The 21726-nt window shown below is 37.4% G+C and overlaps 1 protein-coding gene across 2 annotated transcripts in view; it reads right to left on the bottom strand.

Annotated features, from left to right (window-relative positions):
- Window positions 1-451: 451 nt before the first annotated feature.
- cdh22 (cadherin 22) overlaps window positions 452-21726 on the bottom strand; it is a 157937-nt gene continuing 136662 nt past the window's right edge. For both annotated transcript variants that reach the window (XM_003456111.5, XM_019359326.2), the window contains 4 exons: window positions 11120-11237; window positions 7616-7765; window positions 7241-7342; window positions 452-2328 (listed from right to left, as the gene is read on the bottom strand). In XM_003456111.5, coding sequence (XP_003456159.1) covers window positions 1796-2328; window positions 7241-7342; window positions 7616-7765; window positions 11120-11237 — 903 coding nt within the window. In that variant the 3' untranslated portion in view covers window positions 452-1795. The remainder of the gene's footprint in view (window positions 2329-7240; window positions 7343-7615; window positions 7766-11119; window positions 11238-21726) is intronic.

Below are 21726 nucleotides of genomic sequence, written 5' to 3'. Positions count from 1 at the left end.
GTAGCGCTACTGAAAAAAAGCTGACATTTCTTTGAAACCCAGTTGTGAAAGGAGCTGAATGTGAATCCAAGCCACTGTCTGAAGGGCCATTTTAGCAGCAGGTCAGAAAGATAAAAGCAACTTCATATACCTCAGCATCCTCTGGTGACTACGACAATTACTATAGTTTGGCAGAAGGCAGCCAGGAGGGATGCACGCTGGGAGGAGAGTCTTTGTTTGGCTGTGGCCTGTCATATGGTCTGTTTGTTTCCATCTACGACTATTCTCTGAATCTACCCCTGGTGTAAACAAAACCTAGCTCCACAATTATTCATTATTCAGCAGACATCTTCAGCAAACAAGTGGCAAACAATAATTAGTAACAGAGATGCTCTATTTACTTTATCTCCGTGATCTCATTTACAAAGCAATTCACTGAGTAATTTAGTTTATTGCACCAAGCGAGATGTAGTTTTTACCAAAAAATCAAATATTTATTTAGCTTTTTTTTTTTTTTCATTTTCCATACATTTGCAAGTTAAGGTCAACACTGAAAAGGCTGTGGATACCAGGTGGATGTGACCACTTCCTTAATCACGTTATCCCATAAAACTCTTTCTTTAATTAGACATAACTGTTCTCCCCTTACCCCAAAGGAAATAAAACGTCAAACGGAAAATTAAACATCTCAGGATATGAAATAAACTGAACATATTGTACACATTCACACACAAATCTGGAATAAAGATTGGCTCCCTGTAGGACAAAGCTGGGCATCAGCCAATTCCAGGAAAACAGTCATTTTGTTTCGTCTTAAATCACTGCTGCGGTTTGTGCCTTATTGCCTTAAAAATGGCTGTGGAAAGGATAAGAAATGATTAACACACATTTTTTTCTCAGTTTGTGACCATAAACTTCCCTCCTTTTTTTATAAATCACTAAAATACAGCAAAAGTGCATCAGTTTTTGCCATTCAGACTAAACTGGCAGCTGTTTTCTTCGGCAGTTCTATTATTCAGTGTGTTGCCTCTGTTCTAGTTTCCTTTGCTTTTCGTATATCTGTTTGAAGTTGGTTATTATTTTACAAAAGTGGTCATAGAAAATAAATAGAAATATTTTCCAGAATGTAATTTTATATGACCCAGATGTCATCTCTTCACTGGTATTGTGTGGAGTCCCCTGCTAATGCGGGTCTTCTTTCTTCCATGTTGTCTCGTTTGATTAATGATGTCCTTTTCCCCTTACTTTTTCATTAACACTTTAGCAGAGTTCACTCTTGTAGTTACCATAGTGAGCATGGTATAAATAAATAAATAAATACATAAAAACAAATAAATACATAAATATTTCGGCATCAAATAAATACATGACACTTTACCTTGGCATGGTTTAACCCCACCCATGTAATGCTGACAGTCCGTCTTTTAACTTAAAATAAATGTTCTTCTTTCGGGAGAGAAACAAACTCTCTCTTTGCACACGGTTAAATAGCAGTTTTAGATATCGCTATACTCTTCCTTATTTCATATCATCACCAGAGCTTTTGAATTTAAATCTTAAAACTCTCACACACGAGAAAAAACAAACAAGTGTAAAAAAAAGAAAGCAAAAAAAAAAACTCTCAAAGTTTTCTCAAAGGAGTTCAAAGTCTGAGACTGGGAATTTTGCTAAAGAGATAAAGAGGTGGTACTCTGACTTTAATGAGTACATAGACTGGCTCTGATCTCAGTAGCCTGCCAGAGGGTGAGAAGGGGAGAGAGATAAGTAGGAGGAAGAAGAGGGTGTTTAAAAGTGTCTCTGCTGAGAAGAAGCTGTGCTAGGACCTTTCCTCCTCAGGGTTTCCTGGTGCGTAGTAGCCTGCCAGTTGCCTGAAGCGTGGTCCCCATTCGCTGAGATAGGAGAAATCCTGTTCTGAGGTGGTGGACAGTGTATGAATGGAACTTAGTGAAAGCGCCGGTGAACTGGTGCCCTCAAAGGCGTATGTCTGGAAGGAGTCATATGGTGGCACTGACAGGTCAGCATCAGCCTGCTCCACCTTCTTTCGAATGTAGCCTTTGAAAAGGGAAAAGTCTGTTGCTGCCGCAGCAGCTGCCTCTGCGCCACCGCCACCCACTCGTTTCGCTTGTATCCACTGTGGCAGTGAGCGGATGTCTGGGCCAGAGTCACAGCTCTTGGCCTCTGGAAAGTCATAGAGGTTCCTCAGAGCACTCATGTCATATGCCTGAGTGTCCTGCTCCCCTCCACCCTCATCGTTGTACTTGATGACGTTATCCCTCATGTCCTCCTCGTCCTCTGTCATCCTCTGGCCCTTCCTGTGGCGTTTCAGGGTTAGAATCAGCAAAACAAGAACTGATGGACAGAGAGAGAGAGAGAGAGCGAGAACAAGAAAGTGAAAAGAGACCATATTTGTAATTCTAAATTAAAATAAAATATTTAGCAATTCAGTGAATAGATTTAAAGACAAACACAAAAACACATATCCACAAATGTTCTGACACACTGAATTCTTGTGCTTTGGTAAAACACAGATAAAAAGGTTCTCATTTACAGGTTTCTCATCACACGGAGTACAGGGGGCATGAATTCAGACTTGTCAGGGCTTAAACATATTGCATGCAAAAAGTGAATCCCCTTTTCATTTTGTGATGAAAAAACACATAAAATGCTTACATGTTCAGGGCCTTTTTAAAAAAATGTCCTATTAGTCTGTCAATCTGACTGTCAAACTGTCTCTTCCGTGTCTTCAACCCATCTGGATTGTCCACTTCATCTTAAACAGTCTTTTTCAGCCATCTGCTAACTCACCGCTGGTGGCTAGGGTCCTTGCAGTCTAGTCCACCTTACCTTCATCTGGGGTTTTATTCTATGATGTTGCTTTTCATCTGAGTAAAATGCTTCTACTTTGCATGCTCAGGTTTCTGCAATAAATTTTGCTCGTTACGTGTTCTCTTTCTCCTTACTGAGCTAAATGTGTATATCGAGCATACACTGCACATGATGGATTTGCAAGTGCTTTCCATAGGAAAGTTTCTAACTACACCCATAGTAACTTTGATTTCACCTCTCGGGGCAAAGGCGCCGCAGGGGAAGATAATATATTATCAAGTTTTACATTTCAAATGCATGAGCATTGATTTTTCAACATCTTGATTGCCTCACTCAGAAATATGATTCAAAAGGCTTAATGGAGACCAATCTGTATATCAATACTCATCCAAGTCAAGTGAAAGTAAGACTTTTTGTTTCTTCAGCTAAGAAATTGAGGAGACCACTCAGAAAGAGAGATAAATGCTTAAAAAATAAGTCTTGATTAAAAAGAATTGTGATAGATCCTGTTATGGACTAATGAGATGAGAGGAAAACAAAGGCTGTATGCACAGATAAATCAATCTGGCTTTAATTTCAGCTTAGTTGTTTTAATTACTGCCTTCATTTGTGATTAGACAAGTCTCACTTAGCTCAGACACCCACCCTCTAACTTCGTCATCCCTCCTCAGGGCTGCACTTTTCCCTCTGAAACTTCCACCAGATTTGTCTCAGATTTGCAACAACATTAAATGTCATTTACAGTGATGGTAAAAACTTATTAGAGCCAGTTATTAATGAATGATGCACACTGGGGAGTGTGACAAAGATAATGAACAACTCAATTTTGAGTAGTGAGATAAACAGCAATCTAGCTGCTCTTTGATCAGGTTATTAGCAAAGAAGAATGTGCGAAGGGATTTATCTACAGTGCACTGTAAATACTCTGAAAGACAAGGATAAAAGTACTTTATTCTGATGTTCCTGTCAATACGATTGTACTAACATTCATTTATTAAATTAAAAGGCGAAAAAAATCTACTGTAGATCAAAAACTGAACTGTACAGCAGCATCAAATAGCTTCTGACTCACTTCCTTGGTATTTTGTTATCTTAATGCATATTCGTTGTTGTTGTTGTTTATTTTTGTTCATGAAAAACGATGGTCTTTCGCTTCTGAGGGCCATATTTCACAAAAACCAGATTATAAATGGCAGCACTGTCCTGATTCACAAAACACTGCCAATTGCAAATTGCTGACAAATTGGCAAGTACTACAACACTCTTGCAGGCTCAGAATTGTTTCTTTCTCTAAAATGGAAAGCTAATTATTCTACTCTCCCGTTTTACAATATCATCTCAATAAGGGAAAAGAAGTTGCCTGGCATGTTCTCTAAAATGCTTTGTTGTACCTACAGTATTTTTTTCCTTTTAGCAGGCACAATAAGCAACAGCTCTAAAGGGATGCCAGTGAAGGGACATTCAGATAGATCATTAAGTAGTAGACATCATGCATCTTCTGGAACAGATAGCCTAAAACAGATGCCTACAAGCCCACAGAGATAAAAAGACTATCAATTATAATGGTGCCTGTGCTGTCCTGGATGGCACATATTGTTTGATGCCCTGAACCCAGAATACCCATTCATACATTGTGAAAATGAGCTATAGTGACATTGTTTCAGAGTCAAAATAGATGGATGTTAGAAATAGGTGCTGTGTACAGGAAATCCATACATGTTAAAGCATGTATATTAATATGCATATGATTATATTAATAAATATTTCACCTTTCTTCCCATCTCATTTCTCAGTACACCCTACACAACATTAGAATATAATAGTGATGTGATCTATATAACGAGTTGTTGCTGTTCCTGGTAATTGTTTTTCAACTGCTATAAATGCCCTAAAATTAATTTGTAAAGTGAAACACCCAGTGGGTTCATTGCCTACAGAGCTGTGACACAGACTAAAAAGCTTTGCTGATCTTGAATTGGATTTTATTCAGCATCTCTGACTGATACGTACAGTTGTTCTCTTCTTACATTGTTTGCTGGGCTCCACTGGGAAAGCGGTGTCTGTAGCCATTGTGTTTATTCTTCTCCTGTATGAATTGGGTAAATTAATTGCCAGGCGGCTGAAGAAAGAGTCACGGTTTGTGGTAAACTGTGGCACACATTGCCATGCATACTAACCAAGCACTAAGACAATTACTCTAAATTCACACTAATGTGAAGAGCAATAGGAGGTAGGAAACTATGAACTCCTAAATGCAGAACAGCCTCCCTTTAGTAAACTGTGTTAAAGAGTATGTGCTATTATGTGGCATTCTGAAGCGAAGATGATCTGATAGCCTCACTTTTCAAAAACCCTCCTAATGGAATTTACCTTTTAGGTATACAGATGCTTGAATTGAAAGCCACTGAAAACATATTTAACTAGGAGATGAGCACGTCTAAATTTCAATTCAACACCATGTACAGAGTTTACTCTTGCAGGAAGCATATGTACCTGCGCATAGCTGTCTCTTATACATACAAAGCTGGTCCCTATGTGTACAGATGTTGCGATAAGCGTTCCTGACAAGACGGTTAATTTACCCTTGGGCTGCGCTGGTTGCCCCCATGCGGGAGTTCATCACAAGCAGATGGGAGGTAATTGGAATAGATGCATGCAGATGCTGCAACGCAGTGAAATGGATTCATCACATCAGGCCTATAAATGAACTGATGGAGGGATTGTTTGTTCGTAAGGTAATTAGGCAGAAATTTGTTTTCATTTTTCTCATCACCCAACAATTGATATAATAGAGGTTGCCCAGTCTCTGGAGAGAGTGCTAGCTTGTTGGTTAGGCAGTCAGAGTGTATATATGCATATGTGGGAGAGAGAAGATGATGTGCACACAATAATGTTGCATGGAGAAAATGAATTACATTGCAGTTACTAGGAGTGGAGTTATTAATCTAGGTTTGCAATTTGTATAGGTGTATAGCATGTTATGTGGTATAGTATGAAAAAGGAAAAGAGGAAAGTGCGCAGCTGAAGTGATACGATTCCTGTCACATGTCCCACTCTAGTGTTGTTATTCACACTACATGATAGTTGTGAAAACAGTGTTTATCCCCCTGATCCTAACCCCTGCAGTCCTGAGATTTGACTGTCCACATGATGACTAGCAGAATGTAGGCGCTTTAACCTAGTATGTCCTTCAGTTTTTTATATGAGGCACATTTACAGGCAAGAGAATGGCATGGATTACTTACACCACTGGAATGAAGAAAAAAACTGCATACTGCGTGTTTTTGTTCGCTAAGCCACCCATTAAATAAAATATTTTGTACAGTCTATTTTCATGCACAGAATCAAGGTTTTTAGTAGTTTAAAGGCCATACCCAGGTTTTTCAGGGGGATGCAATGTTGCTCAGAGTACCATAACCACAATACCAGAGAAACGTTTTTATAGCCAGCAGAGGTTGTCTTAGATTTGTACACAACATTTTGTTGAGGCTTTTAAAGCCATGATGAATAAATGATGCTCTGCTTTTGAAGTTCACTGCAGTAGATGGCTCAGTTAATGGAGACAGAGTTTTAACAACTCTCATTAGGAAAGCTCTTAAAAGAAATAGTTAGCATTGTTATTCACAGTTGAGTCTGCATAGTGTCACATCATCCATCATTCAATTCCTGTGCAATGTAAAGTGTGTCGAGGAACGGGCGAGGGAAACAAAACACTGTGACAGCGCTGTGGTCTCGTGCTGTCACTATGGAGTGGAGCACCAACACGTACAGAAGGGAAAGTGGGAAGGAAACTCATGAAAATTTAAAAAATGGCTATATCAAACATCTCTTAGGGGGTTAGCATATGCATTTATGTGTGCTAGGAGGTGCACATGTGTATGTGTCTCTCTATAAAAATCCAATAATTTCTGGAAAGCCTATTTAAAGCCTCTATTCCAAGTGCTGAGACTGCTCTTTTACATGTTTGCTTTCTCAAGACGCCTTCCACTTTACTCCCATTCATTCCATCACAGTCTGTGTTCCAGGGATCAAAGTAGCTTGATATCATTTACAAAACTAGATGTCATCTGTGCCTCTTTCTTCTAGTGAAAGCAGCAACAAAAGGTGTTTTTAATCTGTTTTAATGTCTCTCATTTAAGTTTTTAACAAATATGCATTTTCAGTTTAATTAAATGTGGATTAAATATAAAACTGGCCAGTTCAATAAAAGGTAACATGACTGTAGGAATTAATGAAAAAAGGCACTGAGCTTGAATTGATGTCTTTAGGCCCAGCTGTCAACTAGTTGATCCCACTGTGATTCCATTGAATCTTGAAGTAAACATCCCAAACTAAGCATTACCACAAAAACGCAAACTAATGAATCCATACAACAATTCAACATACAGCAATACATTCATCTTCCATACATTTATAAGAACATTCACTTGCTTACCTATTAGTATAAGCATGCACACCAGTAGTGCTATAAGTGCTCCAGGACTGAGAGCTGCACTCATTACATAGGCTGTGGCATTGCAGGACTGGATGGCTCCATCTGCATTATAAAACATAAAAGGAGCATTTACTTTGCAAATTCAACACAAGCAGTTTGTCAAAGCCTCATCTTGTAAAGAAAATGTCTTTTATCATGTATATATTATGATTTTAAGAGTGTGAAATCTCTGTAGAGGACCATTTTAATGCAAATTTATGCCCTTGTGTTATTTTGTTGTTTGGCATGTAGATGACCTTTTAGCACTCCTGCTTCTGCAGAAGGTGACAGTGATGATAATGTTAGTAATGGTGCAGCTCATACAGTAGCACTCACCTGTGTCACAGCCACAAACACGAATGGTCAGGGTGCCTGTGGAGCTGAGGGAGGGCGGCCCACTGTCAACTACTAGAATAGGCAAGAAGTACACGTTCTGCTCATGGCGGTTAAAGCCTGACCGCTGAGTCCGGATGCCAGCTGTGTTGTCTGGGTCAGATATGGGTTGGGATCAGAGAGAAGGTAAAGCAGAGAAACACATATTAGTGACCTTATGATAAATAATACCATCTATGTCTCCTTGATAGTGTCTAGCTTTTACTAGCCTTCGGTAAATTTCATGGAACTCAATTCAGTAAGTTTATTACCACTGTTGTGTTTTTTTGTCTACTTTGTACTTACATCTGCAATGATAAAAGCAGTAAAAGAACTACTTGTAGAAGTGTTGTTCACTCAAGCTTAAATAAATAATTATAGTTTTCACGACTTGAAAGTTAACAATAATTCCAAGTAGTAGAAGTAACTCAATTAGAATAAATAATTTTAGTCGGTGCACAGTCCAAGGATTCCAGACAAAGATTGTCAAGTTTAACCTGAGGTTAAACTTTTCTGGGAAAATAAACTGCTTTTATGCCATTAACATTTATCATGCATCTCCTTTTTCAAAAGCAAACAACAAGAGGAGAGGAAATCACTGTGAAAGCCACTGTGTGAAATTAAACTTTACTTGTGTATGTACGAGCTCTCTGCCAGAGACAAAGATAAATGTAACTCAGAATACAGGACGAGGCTTTGACAAATAGAGTCAGAGTGGCTTCGTGGGTATACTTGCATAGAGGATAGCAAGTAATTCATCTCTTCAAACGTATATCACTGTTATTCGTGTTGTCTCGGAGCTCCTCTGACACATGTAGAACAATTTTCATATTACCGTTTAAGTACGGGAAGCCTACACCCGAGTTTGTCCTTTTGACTTTAACACAGCATTCCATTCCACTGCTGCACGCTGTAAGAAAAGATTCTCCCTACATCTGCTACAGTCTGTATCCAACAGTAACAAAGTAATTAATCACTTAATTTGTCAGTCCAAAGGAACACAGCAGTCTGAGACTGTATACCTCTGAAAACTTTAAAACACCCCCACACCACGTATTGTTTAATTTCTGTATCCAGAAGGATAATTAGATTAGGATTCAGTTTTCAATTCTTTTTTTCTCTTATGGTATTATTTATAACAAAATGTGTATTTTTATTTTCCTTTTAAATTTGTCTTATGTATCTTTTTAGCATGCCTCGGGGCATTTCACCCATAACATAAAGGCAGTTTGTCATGTAGCAGCAAATTTTATTTGTTGAGATAAGGTTTTGCTTTACAGACGACCAGCAACAACTTCAAAGAGTTTACCAACATGAAAAAAATGCCTTTTCATCATTGTGTGTCAAGACTTGGAGACAGAACGCAATGTGAGGCCATGATAAGGAAAAGAAGTGACAGATTGAAAGTGACAAGCTGACGAATGTGTCCATGAAAAGAAGGCAGTGTCAAAAACAGGGGTAGGAGAATCAAATGTCTGAGTGGTATTTTGTTTGCCTCACATCAAAACATATACATGTTCTGAGGTGTTGTTTGTGGGCTTGACTACACATATATATATATATATGTTTATACACACACACACACATATATATATATATCTATATATCTATATCTATATCTATCTATATCTATATATATATATAGATATATATATACACACACACACATATATATATATATATATATATATATATATATACATATGTATGAAAGTTGTGTATTTTTTCTAGGGAAATGGGGTGAAATTGTAACATTACATCTAAGAATATATGTACCGTGATTATTTACCAGTCTCCATAATCACCTACATAGAAGCAGACACTGATAATATTTATGATTTTCCAACGTGTGTGTAAGTGTGCATTTTTTTTGTGAAAAGGCAGAAAAACACTTGTGGTATACTTCTGCTGTCCCCAGTGTTTGTATCTATATTATTGTGTTATATTTGTTGGATTCACATGTAAGCGAGCGGAACTGCAGCAGACCTTGCTGCCTCCTTTACAGTGACATTTCTGTGGCTCCGGCTGCTCCCCTGACATTTTCCTGGTGTCAGATCAATCTTGATTTAACCAGTTGTCACATTCACTTAGGTACACATATCTAAACGACGGATCTGCAAGTGCATTTGCAAAAACACAGACAGGCATGGAGAAGCTCATCTTCCTGACAAAGCAAAGTCATCACTGGGGAACACTGATTTTAATGTTTCCTTACATTTTGCAGGTAGGTATAAATTTTATGTTTAACACAATATTTTTTTTTTAAAAAAGCCATTATTTGAGAAATAGAGAAAAAATCCTCAGTTAAACACAGTGTTCAAATGTGAAAGATATTCCAAAGCTTATGCATTTATATAAAAGGCTTTGAAAAAAATACAGTCATGATACAACTCTGCAGTTTATGAGGTATACCATAAAACCATAAAAATAATTTTTAAAATGGAGAGAATCATCCACATACTGGCATGCAATATTTTCTAATGATATTTTTCTCAGTTAACAGGAGCGTAACAGCTGGTGTTTATCCAAAAAATAATAATAGAAATATCTCCCTTTTATGAGACAAAGGTCTAATCACGCAAAAAATACGCAATTTTCCCTACGCCGTAAAAAAAATCTCAACTTGTCTTCTGGCAGTTAACTTTATCGGTTATTTTATGTTAAAAACATCAACCATCTGGCACTGGATTAAAATAACCCAGAAACTGTAATTATGGATTTAAATTTATATTTTCACAAAGTTTTTTGAGCAATAGTCTTTCAAGTAAACATTGTCTTAAGATCTGCATTTTTAAAAATGGATTTCACCAAACTTCTATATAGCGGTACAGTCCTCCGATTTTGACCCTGTATGGGAGTGTCCTGCCGGCTGTCCTGCCTTAGGTGCCAGACTACTTAAAGCCAGAGGAAGGAGAGCTCGAGTGCCAGAGAGCCTTTTTGGTTTGTAGCTAGAGAGCTGTGTGTGGTAGGTGCTTAGTCCTGCTCTGTGGAGAGGAGTGTGTGTTTTGGTGTTCAGCCTTTTTGAGTTACTTTACAGTTCAGTGAGAAAACTCGGGTTTTGTTGTTTCCTTTCTTTAAAAGGTGATAGTGACTTGTCTATCTCTTTCAGTTTATTTAGTAAAAAAATTAATACAAACTTTTAAGTTAGCAATTGTGCCTCCTTGTCTCCTTTTTTTCAACCTGGACACTTTTTGTTACTTTCACTTGGACCTTATAGGGGTCAATTATTAATAATATAATATTATTAATATTATCACTTCATTATGGTGGTAAGTATTAGTTCATTATAGATATGTCACATTCTTAAACTCACTCACAACAAATATAACACCTGGTCACAGATTGGACTCCTACTTTTACTGTCATTATCTAAAAATTCAATAATGCTTATAATGTTATCAACATAGCTGCACAAATACTGTATGCCTATTCACACATAACTTTAATTTAGGATCTTTGCCCTCTTACCTTTCAAATCCCACAGGGTGAAGTACCGATTGCTGGAGGCTTCAGGGGCAAGATTGAAGTAGAAACGATGTCCAGTCTGTGGCTCGTCTCTATCCACCACACTGATGGTGTGAATTAACTTAGGAAAGCAAAGAAGAAAAAGTAAAATAAAGTAACAAGAAAGGAGGCACAGACATTAAGACTTTTCTACTCATTTCAAATAAATGTATATATAAAAACACTTTGCATTTCAAATATGTCTTTTATAAAGGAGAAACTGAGGTGGAACGAGTGTACTTGGGCTAAGAAAGCGTCCTATGTAACAGAGTAGTTTAAAGGGACTACAGTTGCAAAGAGATTGAAAAAAATCCTTTCTAGAAAGTTGACACAGCAAAATAATAAAAAAAAGTCTTAATGTTAGAAATGCAAAACTAGCATAAAATATCTCACTAAAAAGAGAAAAGAACTAAGAACGGAAAAAAAGAGCCAGAGTCAGAGACACTCTCTGATGTTGCCATATTTGTGCTAAGAAGGAGTAAAGTCAAAATGGAAATGTGCAGGAGAACAGAAAGAAAGACAGACTAGGTGGGGGTGTAGTTCTCCTATCTAATGCAATAATAGTGATCCACATTCAAAGATAAAAATCAACTGTGATCCAATTTTGAGAACTCTGTGTGGATACAATAAGGTGAGATAGGATTCACTGTGAGCTGAACAGACATCAAACAGCCCCTGGAGATCCTTTCACCTTAACATGGGGCTCTCAGTGACAATTCATCTTCCTCTCATCCTATTACTCCACAGCCAGCATGAAACCACGAGCTGATAAATGATATTTTCACATCACATCCATCGGCTCTGTTTCTATGTTTCCTCTGCCAGTACACAACCTCTAAGGCCATGTCATTACTATTTTGATTATCTTCATCTTTATTTATTGCAAAACAATCACTGAGTTTAGGTAAATAAAATAAACCAGACAAAACAGTAACTCTTCAAATTTATTTGTTCAAAATAACTGTCAAAATTATCTACATGACATGGATGTTACGATGGCACTAGATGAAAAATAGTTGTGATGCATGTGTGATATAACTTTAATTATTTATTCACCCTTCTTTTTATATTAATACATTTTATCTTAGCCATGTCTTCCAGCTGCCATTAACTAAATGATGTAAATATTTTCATAATAACTGATTACATACAACCCACACTTAGTCAGATGAGTCACAGTTTGAACCACACTTATTTTAAAAGTTTTTTTTAATCTCTTGAATCGCTCCCTTGTCAATTATGCCTATCCATGTGATTTCTGCACTTTCATATTAAATGAATATTAAAATTAATTGCACCTTCCTCAGTCTCTTGTTGGGACTGCGGTCCCTCCTCCTGCAGTTCTCAATGACCAGCGCTAGCGACAACATCCTTGCTTGGCTGCTAGGGCTTTGCATTAGCTGTTGCTGGTACTACTGTTGACGATGCAGCAGCTGACATGTTGGTTAATTTAACATATTTTGTTGCATCTATTTCTAGTTTCTTTTGCTCTTTCCCTCTTAGCTTGTCAGCTCTACCTTTTCATTTTTGTTTGTTCATCTCTATCAATCACTTCTTCCACACTAAACTTTGTCCAATAAGGTGCATGAGCGTACAGGAAAGGTAGTAGAAGGGCCGATCAAGTTAAGAGATTTTATGGGGCAAGCCAGTGTCAGTAATGAAAATTAACCAATGGGTGTGTGTCAGTGCTTGTAGTGCCAGCCCTTCAAGCCGACCTGTAGACTGTTTAATTATGTCAATAAAGAAAAAAATAAATTATACTGATCCATTGGCAGATGCAAAGTATGCCTGATTACCAGTCCAACCCTATCACTACAACACAACAAAGGTTGCTTGAAGTTAAAGATCATACAATAATACAGAGAAATCCACAACAACCAGATGAGACCCTGTGAGCAAGCACTTGGTGACAGGGGGAAGAAAAAACTCCCTTTTAACAGGAAGAAGAAGGAAAAAAAATGAACATTTAACACTTGTGAGTATGTGGAAAATTATTTTAAGCCTCATCACATCTTAATTGTTTGATTTGCAATCAACTTCAGTGGTTTTGATAAAATTACAACCCCCCCCCCCCAAAAAAAAACCAAAAAAAAAAACTGTGACTGTCCAAATATTCATTTTTTTCAGTCATCATCAGCAGCATTATTCTGATTGGAAACACAGTCACCTTCCCTCTGACCTAATCTACATTCTTTAAAGATTTAGTACTTATGATCGACACTCTGCACTTAGTTGCAAAACACCGCATTATATGACAGAGATAAAGTGTCTAGGCAGAAAATCATTGCATAAAACAAATGATTAAAAATATACATATAAAGTGTAAATGGTTGAGAAAGGAATGTGGAACAGGCAATATCTCTGAAGTCCACCACTGTTATAATTTTTGTAGAACCTTGTAAAAAGACCAGCAAATTCATTTTAGCCTTTATACTGGGGTTATTTTTTGTAATATTGTTTTTGGTGTTAAGGCAGACAAGTTTTATCTTGTACTGGGTGACGTGTACATGTACACACACACACACACACACACACACACACACACACACACACACACAGTTCAAAATCAGTAGAGACACACATGACAAACAACCTCCAGAACTCTTAAGTGAGGCATTTTTCAGAATGATTAAAGCAGGTGTTCGGCAGTTGTAATTCCTTTGTCTGGTTTCAGAAAAGCACGCAGGATCAGATAAGATCAAGAGAAATGTATCAAGCCATTACTCAGCTGTTATAGTAGAAGTCTCTTCTTTTAGATGCAGGATACAGGTGCAGAAAAATGTTAAAGAGAGTTTTTTTTTATTGAACTAAACCCTTCTATCTTTTCTCTTCACCCGTATGCCTCTTTGGCCTGTTCTCACTGTTTATCATGGTGATTACCTTTTTCTCTAATTGCTTGTCCTTTACATTTATCTTTTACAAAGCGTCTCCCTTTCATCCCTTCAGAAAAATGCGTCCTTCGTTCATCATCTGTAAATTGATTATTCAAACAATATTATTGTAGATGTAATCCATGTGGTTCACATATAAAGTCATCTGCTTCATTGTGTGATTTTTAAGCTCAATTTGCCCGTCTGTGAGACAGCCTCATTTATGGCACTGCACAGAACTCTTTGAGCCTGAGTGATGGCTATGCATTACTGTGACTAAGCTACTGCTGAGCACACTTCCGGGCCACAATTGTGTCTTCACAATAAACAGCGTCTCAGGATTGACGTTGCATCACAAACACAGAACAGGCTTAGTCATACTAACAGCTCAGGGAGGCTGTTTTGGATAATATGCCTTACTTTGTAATTACAAAATGCTACAGCATGATTTCAGACTAAATCACATGCTTCTTCCTCAGTGTGGTGCAAAATCTCCACTCACGAATTATAGAAACACATGGACTATGAAATAGTGGCTGTACTCATAAATGCGATTTAAAAAAATGAAAGCATATTATGAGACAACTCAAATGCCACATTTTATATTCAACATTTTTTACACATGAACCAGTGTCAAGAGAATCATATCGGGATATCGTCTGCAGTTCGCCTTTCTCACGTCCGCCACACACCGTGAGCCTCTCCATATCAGATACGGTCACACTACTCGAAATACAGTTTGGTTGAGCAATGCGAGTGCTTGGGTATGGTCTGCAGTGCCCAGATAAAACTCCCAGAACAATTTACCTTTACTGTTTTTAACTCAGACACAATCAGACATAACACAGACTTTCTAGGGCACTGGCAAGTCTGTTTAATGTGAGATCGTACTGAGTCACATACAGCTTTGCAAGTTAATGTCAAGAAACATTAAGAGCGGCATTACATGTGTGTGGTAGCTTAGATATGTAGAATGAGGTTCTATGCCCACAGGGCGTGTTTTTTTTCTCAGTGTTATTGTATTGTCTTTTTGTTACAATATAAAGCGCCTTGAGCCGACTTAGCGCTATATAAACAAAATTGAATTGAAAATTGAAAAGTTTTTTTGCACAGTATCAGAGGATACAAATCTTCTGTAGCTATCTTTGGTAAAAAAAAAAAAAACAACAATAACAAAACACTAAAGTACACAGTGTTTTGTACTGTCAGTTTGAAAATAGAACAATTTTGGATATAGTTCAGTACAACTGCAATCATCAGTGTCACTTCTTTCTCCCTAACCAATCAAAACCAAGAAGAGGTGGGACCTACAATATCAATACTGTCCAGAGTGCCAGAAGAAGAAATGATTCTAGCTGTCACTGACAAACTAGTAATTTACAATCTAACATCGAAGAAGACGGTTTTGTAACCTAGCAACAATAAGTGGTTCAGAGAAGCGTTCTGAAAATGGGGTCATTTGTGGATCTAGAGTTAAGAAGAAAGAAAGAAACAAAAAAAACCTCAAGCTACAATGCCAGGATCCAACCTTATACATGCTCTAAATGTAAATGATGTTTAAAGTAATGCCATCTTGATATCTTCTTTTCCACAATGATGTGGAAAAAATGAGCAATGCCATCTCATTTGCTTTCTTGATTGGAGCACCCTGACTACAGTTTCCTACACCCTTTGAATATGTCACACATTGCCAGAGTTGGTACAAACATCCATGCCACAGTCGGCATGTTGTCTCCATCAGAGTTATATGACTGCTTTGATCACGAATTGCAAATTATTTAATGAAAATGCTGTAAACCATGGCTCAAATGTTTGCACTGCTGTTTTATAGCTTTGATTTCTTCTATAATCACACTTCGATTCATTTAATATGAGAAGTTAAAGAAGAGCAAAGGCCAAGCAAAATTCAAAAAGGGACAAACATCCCCTTTTTTAAAGACATTTGTATTTTGACCAGCAACCAACATCTTTATGTGTGTGTGCTCTCACACAGTAACAAAGACACAGTGACATAGAGCAAAAAACTACCACACATACACAGTGATCTATGAAAAATACAGTTAAGTGTTGTATGCCAAAACGGGATGATATTTTCTTCTCATCATTCTCTGAAGCACTGTCAACTTTATTTCTCTCTGAAGGTAAAAGAATAATGAGCAAAGAGAAGACACTATAAGCAATAACTTTATAATCAACCGGGGGATGAATCTACTCCTCTATTTGAAGAATATGAACAACAGTGAAGATGTAGTAAATGAGCCATGATCTGCTTTCTGTGACTGTGCCCTCAGTGGGGGGGACTCTCTTGCAGCATCTCAGGGTGAGTGGAAACTAAGTGCCAAGGGAGAGAGTGTAAAGTGAGGGAGAGAAATGAGAGAGGAGTGTGTGGGAGTTTATCGAGCAGCTAGTGAAGCTCCCTCAAGCACAATCACCTAATTAGATTTCTATCTAGCAGTCCCCTTTCCTGACCCCCTTAAATCTCTTGCATCTCTGGAAAACTACAGGGGGAGACTTCCCAAAAGTACACCCCATCTACACTACAGGTGTCTGAAAGGTGAAGGTTGTGAGGCAGAGGAGGCTTTCTCATTCACAGTAGAAATCAGCCATTTCATGATGGCAGTGCGGAGGGTAATGAAAAAATAAATAAATAAATAAACATTAAACTACTTAAAATGTGTAGTGCTGGGTTCATCTCTGAAGCCTGGAATTCACTGCAAGCATCAGTGGTGTGTTTTCAAATGCATCCATTATTCTGAGTGGTGAAAAGCATTCTCGTGTTGCCCAGCGCAGAATTAAACTGTCTCAATGCATTGTGCAAAACTTGAGTCACATAGCATGGCCAGACTAGACTGTCAAAAGATACATGCAAAAAATAAAAAATAATATTAACTGGCACCATAGAACAATCGTGAACTGGTTCTTGTAGAAAACCGGCACCCAGCATCCAATTTTTTTGGAATTGCTAGTCTGCTTGTTTATCCATCCGATTTTAGTTTGTGTGTCAGAGGAGGGAAATAGCATTGCAGTATACAGTGTGGCTATGGACATAACTTTATTTTTATTGCACAACACCGCGAAGGTAAAGTGGAGGAATTAATTTTTCTAGGTGCAATTAACATACTGCATTACTTTTAAGAAACATATTCAGTGTAATGTGTGTAACAATTACTTTTTCTGAGTAGAGATCCGAACACTGATCACAACAAACATGCAACAACATTTGATCCACAGCGTGCAAATTAACTTGTATCAATGTAATGTCTTTCGTATGCAGCTTAGCAATGGTGGTCATTCTCAAAGTGAATCAATGAGGAATCGAATCAGTAAGTGATATCAATAATAGAATCAAATAAATTCTTATCCACTCCCATCTCTAGTTCACAGTACTCAAATGGACTCCACAGTCACCAGATCTCAATCCAGTAGAGCACCTTTGATGGGACATGTGCATCATGGATGTTTGCTGACAAATCTACTGCACCTGTGTAATGCTATCATGTCAAAGTCTAAGGAATGCTTCCAGCATCTTGCTAAAAATTAAGGCAGTTCTGAAGGCAAAAAGCCCAATCTGTTACTAGCAAGGTGTGCCCTAACATAGTGTTGTTAAAATATATTCACTTACCACGTTTTGAGGTAAAAATCTGAATTATCCTCACAAGAAAAACTATAGTACTGACTGTCTGCCTTTTTTGAGTGTCTGATTTAAATGGTTTAATTCAATCATTATGACATTTTCCTGACAAGTGTCCTCCGGTGTTCCTGCAAATAAAAGCTAAGCTCTCCAGAAAAATTACAGAAATTAAGTATGTTCATTTTATTCGTTTAGTTACAAAAAAAGCTAATTTAACATTTTAGATGCAGCGACAAATATCATTTGACATCCAGACTTTCTGCCTGAAGGAAAAAAAAGTTGTACTGAATGCACAAAGTCCTTGATGCTGTAAACACTGACAAGGTTAATTTGGGAAAAAAAACAGGAAACTGTGAATATTCAGTCTGTCAAGTCTGCTGGTTCATCTGATTCAACATTCACATTTGAAAGACAAAAGGAAGAGACATTTGGTAAGTAGAATAGATGATTCATTCAGTCTCCTACTCATGAAGCACTGGCAAAACTATCTCTCTGTATTTTCCTGTGTTTTTTTCTCATCTCTGCTGGTTTATGCCTTGTTTTACTAATTTCTCCTTTATATCTGATGTGTGCTTGCATGTTTTATGTTTTTGTCTTAGTCCTTTATGCATGTCCATAAGGTAAGTAAACAATGTACTCATATGCACGCTATGTGAGTGTAGGCTTAGCATTTAGCTATTTCAAACTGAGTCCTTGAGGGTTAGAGGTTGGCAATATTTTGGCCAAACTGAGGTGATCTGTCGCATTGACCCACTCAGCCAACTGTAAGACAGCATGGCAGAGCTGACAGGCCTCTGTTACCCCAGGCCACACTTAGTATTTGGCTTTCCAACCAGCCTTTTTTCTGCACACATTGCACTATATGATATCTGTCTCTTTGCATTTAATCAGATAAATACCACGAGGTGCGTGAGGGATGGTGCATGAACACAGTCATGTGCCATTTAGAGAGGTGCTGAACGCTGGGGAAAATTGCCAAATCAGGACACGGACCAGGAATAGCAAATGTTAAATGTAATTTAAATCCTGTAAAATCTTAATAAAATTAAGTTACGTATGTATTATTTTGTGTGATTCATGGTCTGAATGGCAATTGTAGTTAAAATGGATCACATCATAAGACCATTAAGGCTCATTCATAATTTGGGTGTTGAGTAGTGATCTGTATGCTACTAAATTGGCTTTGTTTATTTGCTATGATAATTTAACCTTTATATTTTATGGACTTGCATGGTTCTGTTATGCAGAGAAATGTAAAAGACTGAATAGTAGGCAGTGACTTTTTTTTCTGTTTAACTCAGACTTTGAAAGCCTGTGACAGTTAAAAACAGTTTTACAATTTTTCTTATGTTTTCATTTGAATTCTGTAGACATTGTGCTTGCGCTGTAACTATGTAAAGACAATCTTTTGTCTCATATTTTAGAGGGCAAACAGTACCCCCTTTTTAAACTTGCTTGCTGTGAACAATATTAAGTGTTGTTTTTCTTAGGGTTAGGGGATATATTACCTCAAATATTTAAAAAAAAAAATCACATTTTTGTGTCTACATACAGTATGTGTGTCTCTGGTGAACAGCAGCAGTCTGAGAGAGTTTGGGGCTCTAGGTAGAAAACTGCCAGGACTTCCTTCGTTAAATGTCTCTTAAGAGTCATTCTGAGACATGAACTCACTTTCAGTTAAATCCTAAATACAAAGATGTGGGAAGAAAATCATAATTGGAGGGTGTCATTAATCAACACAATAATTTCAAGAGAAAGTCAGTTTTTAAATCTCTAAATAACATCAGGATCTTTTACTATAAGAAATTCATTGAATTTAGCAATGTTTAACAAATAGTCACTGAGGGCTCATCAGTGTCGTGCTAGCTTCTTGTCAAACCAGAAACGTATAGCGTTAGATACATTAACAGAGATAAATGGAATACATCCCTTAACTTTTTTTCAGATTTTATAATAAAACTATCCAATAGTTTGCATTTTATTGTATTATGTTTCCTCTGTCTACACTCATTGTGATTGTGGACTTTAATTCCTTATTTTTTCTTTTAGATGCGTTCATATTTGAATAAATAATAAAAGAGTGAAGGGCACCTTAACAGCACCACTGAATTTATGTCAAACTAAGTACAATGTGTTCTGAAGCAACATTACGTGCTTGTTCCTTTATTGTACATTACTGATAGCAGTGTGCCGACTTTTCCTCGTCAGACAACATTTTCCCTTTGTTGTTTCATTTTCTATCCAGGTCTTTTTTTTAAATGTATACTCCACTAAAAAAGACTCTACACAACTATATTTACTGTGGAGATGTACCTGGAACTGATCCTCTGGAAATGGATTAAGGATGCATTTCTTTTTGGCAAGGTTGTGCACATGTGTTCTACATGATAGAACCGTAAATCCAACCTGTATTTTGTATGTGGTTGTTTTCCCTGTATTTCTCTTTAATTCAGGCTTATGGAAAGTTTTTTTTTCTCTCTTTTAATCTCTGAACATCAACCTGCATAAGAAGGATGCAAAGGAAGGCTCTGTAAATGAAAGGTGAGAAGCTATTTAACAATTTTTGTGTCACGGCCCTGGCGTGAACTGTCTCCAAGCAAAAGCTCCTTTGCCACTTTCACCCATTTTTTATTCCCTTCAAGCACACTGCACCCACCACACACACACACACACACACACACACACACACACACAAATATGTTGTATTGCCAACTCTTAAATAGGATCAAACCCAACCGCAGTTAAAAGGCTTAGGTAAATCTGATTTTCTCTGTGGTTCCACCAAAAGCTAGACCTGAGCCAAGGAGCTGACACTCTGTGAACGAGACTGGGTGATAACAGAGCACACAACAGGAGACAATGAAATGCTCTTCATTAGCTCAGTAAACCGGGGGTTGATCTGACACATTAAGAGTGTGACAGTGCAGCCTGGTTGTGTACAGCATGTGTGTGGGTGTGTGTATGCATGCCTTTATTTTACTTTAGCATGTGTCTGTGCAGGGACAGGCAACCATAGCAGTATAATTCAAGGTAAAGAGAGCAAATACTGTACATTTCATTGATAATAGGATTGATTGATGGCACGGTATATGCATAAATGATTTAGGTATTAAATAAATTACTTTAATTATGAATACTCAAGACCTGCTATCAATCACTCGATACAAAAGTTTGCCACGCATGTGGGTTTAGCTGATTTGCAAAGACAACTTGAAACTGATAGAAAACTCCTCCGTGAAAAGTTTCAAATCTTGAGCCAAACTATTTGATGTCGATTTAGTTTCATGACAACAGGTGTTATGTGGGCTCTAATGAATTCTCCCTGTGAAGTGATGCTTTAAAAAACACAAACAAACAGTGTAGACACTGAACAAAAACAACAGTAACCTGATCTAACCTCAGATTACCACTAAAAGACTCCAGATGAAGTGGACAAAGTGCACATTATCTGAATCTAGAGGTTTATACATTAGGCAAAAGATGACACCATGACTGTGTTTGACATCTCTGTTTTCCATGAGAAAGTAATAAACGTTTAATTACTTCTCTTTCTGAAAGCTGCTGGCCTGTCCAAGTTTCTAAATTGATTAACAACATTCTCGGGAGCTGGAACAAAATTGAATTGCATTTTACACATCTGTCAAGTCATGCTTATACCTCTAGGCTCCTCCTTTGGCAGCTTATTTTACTGAATAAATAAGTGCATCTTGGGAAGCAGCAGAAATCAAAGTATTTCAAGCACATTAAGCAACAACACTTTGCTTCAATAGAACCCTACTATTTGGTTTCTGTTTATTTATTTATTAAAATTACAGCAAAAGAGACCATAATACAAATGCTAACAAATGCGCAACCTTGTTAGATTGCAGTAACTACATCTATGTCTGGAAGTGTACTATTTTCAAGTAAGGTTTTACTATGTTTACAGTTTTTATTTCAATCTTTGCAAGACTTACCTTGAATTTAGTGATTTAATGATGCTCAATGTGACATTACTCACTATTATTAGTGAGAAGCTCACTTTAGTTCATGAACCACATCCATTCCAGTTTGACTACTTCTCACTAAAC

The sequence above is a fragment of the Oreochromis niloticus genome, linkage group LG5, assembly GCF_001858045.2.
Source record: "Oreochromis niloticus isolate F11D_XX linkage group LG5, O_niloticus_UMD_NMBU, whole genome shotgun sequence".
NCBI lineage: Eukaryota > Metazoa > Chordata > Actinopteri > Cichliformes > Cichlidae > Oreochromis > Oreochromis niloticus.
The sequence above is the reverse complement of the archived record's forward strand: the minus strand, read 5'-3'. Positions and strand labels throughout refer to the sequence as shown.